Source organism: Grus americana, chromosome 5 (genome assembly GCF_028858705.1).
Source record: "Grus americana isolate bGruAme1 chromosome 5, bGruAme1.mat, whole genome shotgun sequence".
Lineage (NCBI taxonomy): Eukaryota > Metazoa > Chordata > Aves > Gruiformes > Gruidae > Grus > Grus americana.
Genome location: NC_072856.1, coordinates 19,075,847 through 19,082,002, shown reverse-complemented (window position 1 = coordinate 19,082,002; position 6,156 = coordinate 19,075,847). Strand labels below are relative to the sequence as shown.

At 36.9% G+C, this 6,156-nt stretch overlaps 1 protein-coding gene across 1 annotated transcript in view; it reads left to right on the top strand.

Moving 5' to 3' along the window:
• Positions 1-1,016: 1,016 nt before the first annotated feature.
• Positions 1,017-6,156, top strand: part of LOC129206728 (mucin-5B-like) — a 47,532-nt gene continuing 42,392 nt past the window's right edge. Inside the window, exons 1-3 of the mRNA XM_054826474.1 lie at positions 1,017-1,089; positions 4,947-5,015; positions 5,941-6,006. Coding sequence (XP_054682449.1) covers positions 1,017-1,089; positions 4,947-5,015; positions 5,941-6,006 — 208 coding nt within the window. The remainder of the gene's footprint in view (positions 1,090-4,946; positions 5,016-5,940; positions 6,007-6,156) is intronic.

Here is a 6,156-nt window from a genome sequence, read left to right as displayed (position 1 = left end):
GGAAATGATAATCCAGTAGAACTGCAAAAAGCCAATGTTCAGGAAAAAAAATGGTAAACATTTCCTGGCAAGCCTTATAGGCCTGATTCATTGCTGTTTCTCTAATTTGTAGTCCTCATAACTCCATGGGTGTGAATGGAATTACACAGAATGATACTGAAACAATGTGATTATGGTCACAGGCCATAATCAATCTAATATTTTTTTCTCTTACAAAGCTGGTGTAAGGCTGTCTGTCTGAAATTACTCCTGATATTTTCTATGAGAAGGTAAATCAGATTATGCAGAGAATTAGATATTAAGGTTTAAGTCCATCTCTAATAAATGTAGTCTAGGTGAAGCTGGCTTAATGTTCCTCAGATAGGTGCCTAATGCTTGTCAGCGCCACACAGAAGGGTCTCCATGGCATACACTCAGTGTGATCATGTGAGAGTGCAGGACCCTTCAAGGTTATTAGTCTGTTATTTTACAAGAAGATTAGCTGCCCCAAGAGGCACAGAGTGACTTCCTACTGCTGGGTCCCCACATATGAATTACTCCACACCTCCTCAGACTTCAGAAATCAGCAGGGTGGATTTTTTTGCCAAGGAGCTGCCTGGCATCAGTTGTAGTATTGAAAAACCTAGAATAGTTACTTGCATGCTATCTGCATAACTGTAAAGTAACACCAAATTACATTTGTTCCAGGACCTGTTATTTGTGGAGGAGGACTTGTGTTTTATTTGCAATCATGTTATGTTTCTTTATTAGACTGAACCTTAACAAAATATACGTACGTATATGTATATACTCCTCCTAAAATGCAAATACCATTGGCCAGTGTCTGAGGAAGGAAGAGCATCCTCTGTTTACCTGTTCATTTGCTAAAATCCCCCAAACCCCACCTTTCTAGACTATCTGAATCAATCTGGGACTGAAGCCAAAGTCACCTACTATATAAGACTGACAGAGCACAGGTGAACTACTCCTCCTGACCAACTTCAGACCCCACATCCTTGTGCCAGACTCCACTCAAGATGGGGTTTGGCAGGCGGTTATGGGTAGCAGAGTGGGCTTTCCTGTTAGCAGTTTGCTGTATCCATCAGATAGGTAAGAAATTGTTTATTTGTTCATTTGTTTTAATTGGGAAAAGAAAAAATACTCTGTTTAGATTTAGTAATATGTTTTAAACAACTGTACTAATTTTATTGTTTCACTTAAGAGATGGTTGCATTTAAACAAGATTTCTTTATATCTTTTTTTCAATTTTCTTTAAATATTTAATGTCTGTCTATTAACTGGACTGTTTTAATTTAATATTACCACAAAATACTGCATATAACTACATTTGGAAGGTAGCCTTGACGATCAAATAAAAAAGAACCATTATTCATATCTTAAAAATGTCAGTATCACTTATGCCTTATTCCTGATACATTTTGTATTAGGATTCATTATAAATGTTATGGTTTTTATGAAATTTAAAACACTACATTTTCTAATTGCTAGATCAGACCACTGGTCAATCTTTTCCAGTATCTTGTCACCTACCAAGAGCTAATACCAGATTCCTCAAGATTTCTTGCAAATTCTTTTGCAAAAGAGACTAGAAGGGACTATTCATGTGGCAATGATTTTCAGTAACTCACTGTGCATTGGTAATACCCTATGCAAAATATTTATAGAAATTACTGATATTGAGTGTGAGCAGGAGTGGGAGATTTATCTGACACATGTAATCCATCATTTTGTATGTTTTTTTTTTTCTCCTGTCAATATTATATCCATCAGACCTGGTCTTGGAAGCTTTTATTAATATGAGTAGCCCTATTAAGTCAATAGGACCACTCAAATTGAAATTACTTGCATTACAAGCTTGCTAAGTCAGTCCCATTCATGTACGGTAATTACTGTCCTGTCAGCTAACATTTTTAAATCTTCAGATTGCCAATGTAAATTTATCTTGCATATCGTTTTCAAAACATTGACAAGTGCAAATATAATTTTAGGCTACTTTATAGTTTGTGAAATAAACACTAAAATACCGGCAAGTTGATTTAAGCACAAAATACAACAGTCACTTAGAGTAGAAGCTTATGTTTAGAGTTACACAATGTCAGTTAAAAGCATGGAATCATAGAATCATAGAATGGTTTGGGTTGGAAGGCACCTTAAAGATCATCTAGTTCCAACTCCCCTGCTGCGGGCAGGGACACCCTCCACTAGACCACGTTGCCCAAAGCCTCATCCAACGTGGTCTTCAGCCATTCATTGAACAAGAGTTATTTGTACTGTGCAATGCTAATATCTGATAAATTCCTTTGAGAAAATGAGTAGTGGTTAAACAGTGTCCAGCAAACTCCTCTTTATTTGAATCACAATCTGCGGAAAATATTTTCAGATGTTCTCTATGACTAAAGAATCTTGGCCCAGTCCCATGCCATCTCCAGAAACATTCTGTGCCTGACTTTATATTTTGGTCAAATACTAACTTTTATAAATTAATTGTAACAATAATTGCATATGTGGATTGGCAGCTGGATATAGACTTAGCAAGGTGCATCCAGAAATATTAATAATTAGGTCAGTTCCCAAATTATCAAATAGTAAATTATCTTGACTGTTTTTACAACTGAGAGATGCTTATTTTTATAATGGTCAACAATGTGGCATTGTGCAATTGCTTAATAAACCAATGCAGCTATCATTTCCTTCAGAATGATGTATTTGATAAAAAAAAAAGCTCCTGCTGTTTCCTTGAGAAAAATTAACAGACTAAAATACATGTATATACTATTTTGCTCTGTTAGCAAGGTTCTCATGCTAGAATAAACAAACACTCTATGATTCTATGCCCGCTGAGATGCCTGTTGGGTGAGAGCAAATTCTGGCCTATTATTAAGACTTACAGAGGCATTTGTCTCACCTGTCAGTATCAATTATAACTATATGGATGCATTTATATAATGATATTATCTGTGATACTGAAAGACTAACAGGAAATGGAAAATGGTTAAACTCTGTCCTAAATTACTTCTTTGTACATTACGAGTGGTCACGCATAGAATTAAATGAGAAAAGAATTAAAAGCTTAGGGCTGAAAGAAACCGCAGATACCGCAGCAACTTCTAGATATGGTGAGGCTGCCCAGAGCCCTCTCCTCCAAAGCCAGCAGTCTCTTGAAGACCTCTTTGGGAGTGGGGGCTTGAATCCCTTCAGACAGGCATCCTTCAGCTCTGGGATCAAGTACTCAATCTGTTTACATGGTGGACACAGCCAGAAGTTACACAGAAAAATAACTTTTTAAAAAGGTGCTCCTGATCCAGTTATTTTTAAGGCAAAGGTAGTTGTCCAGCTTTCAGGGAGGTATCTGGGCTGAGGTTCTTAAGTGGAGGAAATGCTCAGCAAGGAACGTAAGTACCAAAGGGGACTGGGGTTCATGACACACCCCTGACTTCAGCATTTCCCCCTCTTCCACCAACGTGGCTCCCTGTTACAGTGAGATGGGTCTTACGGATCCAGTTCTGAGTCAGCGAACTCTTCCCACCTATTGTATAAGGAAAAAGGGGTCTTAATTTGACTTGACTTGACAGAGAAATTCTCTTGACACCTAGAGTGCTCATTCACATAATCCTGATCAGGATTCAGATATTAGTAATTTCATAACCTTGATCATCACCTTCATCACTTTGAGGATTTAGACTTGGCAGGTTATAGGTACATGCTAGTCAACATGTTCCAAGCACAGTTATCACATGCTGACAGGATTTGGTCCTTCACAAAATAAAGTTGTAGCCATTTTTCTTTCACAGGAAGTGCCTGCCATATTTACTTTTAAAAGACAAGAGCTTAGAGCACCAACCTAGGAGCTCAGGGTCGGTCTTTTTCCAGGCATGAGAGTGTTCAGGTCAATATTTGTCATCTCTCAAGTCTTTGCCAATACATCCTCTGGTATGGTATTGCTGGGCCATGCATGAAAAGGAATTAAAAACTTATGGAGTCATGATAGAGAGAAGAACTCATCTGAAAGACAATTCATGTAGCTGATCCAGTAACCATTTAACTGGAGGTACAAAAATAATCCTGAAAGCAAAGCACAAAAATAGGACACTTTTGATGTAGCTGAGTGCCCTAATCATGTGGTCACATGATCATGGCCTATTTTTTCTTCCTTTGTCACTGTCCCACTGTTGTCAGCACCGTGTCTCAGCTTCAGGTGGGGTAGCAAGAACCCTTGGTCAAGTAGACTTACAGTATGATGCTTAAGGTTTTCTGCAGAGAAGATGTGAATTTGAACCATCTCAGAGTGAGAAGAGGGGTAGAACAGGAAGCCTGGTTCTTTTGGTTACTTCTCAGGCTATGGGCCCTTGTTTTATCACTCAGAGGTAACTTCTTGCATCCAGCTGTAAAGCACATCTAGATCCCTGAATGAGGTTTTAGATCTGCTCCAGAAGGCCCTATGCTTAGGCACTAAAGAAACTGGCATATAAATATCTGTAGCCATTACTGGATCAAGCCCTAAGTCTCTTGTTTCTTTTAACCAGTGCCTTTTCTTATTATTACCTAGCTACTACACAGCAATTTTGAATAAATTACTCTCTTATATTTTGTGAATTCTTCCTGTAATTGTTTCACATAATAGTGAGATTTAGTGCAGCAGTGAAATAAGGGCTGTAATCCAGTTATTAGAATCCCTTGTAGTGAGTTTTAAGGGAAACAAAGAAAGCAGATATACATGAAATGTTATTTGGATTTCAAACTCTGTGTATTTGTAATAGAAAGTCTCTTTCTATAATTACATTTTACTTTTTTGGGGGGCCCGTTTCATTTTTTCTGATGTGATAAAGGACTCTCCCCTTTGTTTTACAGAGATGTATCTGAGTCCTTTGATCCTATCTAAATGCTTTGCTTTAAAAGTTCATATACAGGTTATTGTACTTAATATGTTTTCTATATTTTCTTCACAGGAGCCCAGATTGAAATCCAACAGGAAACAGGAAGCACATACACTGAGGTTGTTCAACAGAAACAAAACAGTATGTTAATTTATACTGTGTATTTGTATTTGTATTTATTTGCTACATCTCTACTAAATAATAAAAATGCTTTAAAAAACCTCCTTAGCATATTGCTGGTAATGTCAAATAAAGATAAATGTGTATTAATAAGTCCCTCTCTAGATAAGAATTGTAATATCTTTATTAGATACCAGTTAGTAAACACACACAGTATGGTTATATTTGTATAATAATAGGTAACTAAGAAAACAGAGGTGTGTTTGTAGAGGCCGTGTGCATATGTGCATGAATATGTATATATAAAATCAAAGTGGAATATACATGCAGGATGTTTGGTTCCTTATAAACAAGGAAATGAGACCACTTTGGCAAGCTGTAAAATTAGCAGCTGATATTAGGAAATCAGGATGGCAACGCAACTTTGTTGATCTTTACCATGTAATGATTTGTGATCACCCTGTACAATGGCTTTGTGGTAATTTCTAAGGGTTTTCAGCCCCTTGACAGAAAAATACTAAAGAGAGAGCAAAGGGGATAAGTTTTTATTTTCTTCTTAGAAAGAGGAGGTGTAATGAGAAGGCAGCTATGCTTTTGTAGTAACAGGCTAATTTAGTACAGCTTACCCGTTGTATTGTTCAGTGTGTCTGCAGCACTCTAATATGCAGAGCTGTGAATTTCTGCCTCCCCTAACACTGTACAGAGTTTCATAAAAGGGTCAAAATTAAAAGGTAGAAAATGTAGATCATCAGAGTTGAAAGCAATTTCTTATGATATAACTGTACACACTTTTAACCTGATCCTTGCCCTGTGTAAAATAGAGTAGGCTTAACATTGTTTCGTTGGATCTGCAATATTAACTTTCTAGTCCTTTCTAGGTCAATTTTAGGTGCAAATTTTGGTATTGTTACACTAGTTTTTGTTTTCTTTCTTACTTTTTTTCTAGCTTCTGCTACAGTTTTATCTAAGGTGAACATCATCCAGCCAATGTTGACAAATCCAGTAATAACACGTAAGTAAAGGAAATGAAATATATTCAATAAGTTTTCAATTTTAGGGAATGTAGACAGAGGAATCTAAGGGAAAGGCACTGGTAAAGGAAGTCAGGGATTAAGAGGAGAAAGAGGGTGGTTAAGAAACATAATATTGAACTGTTAGCTGA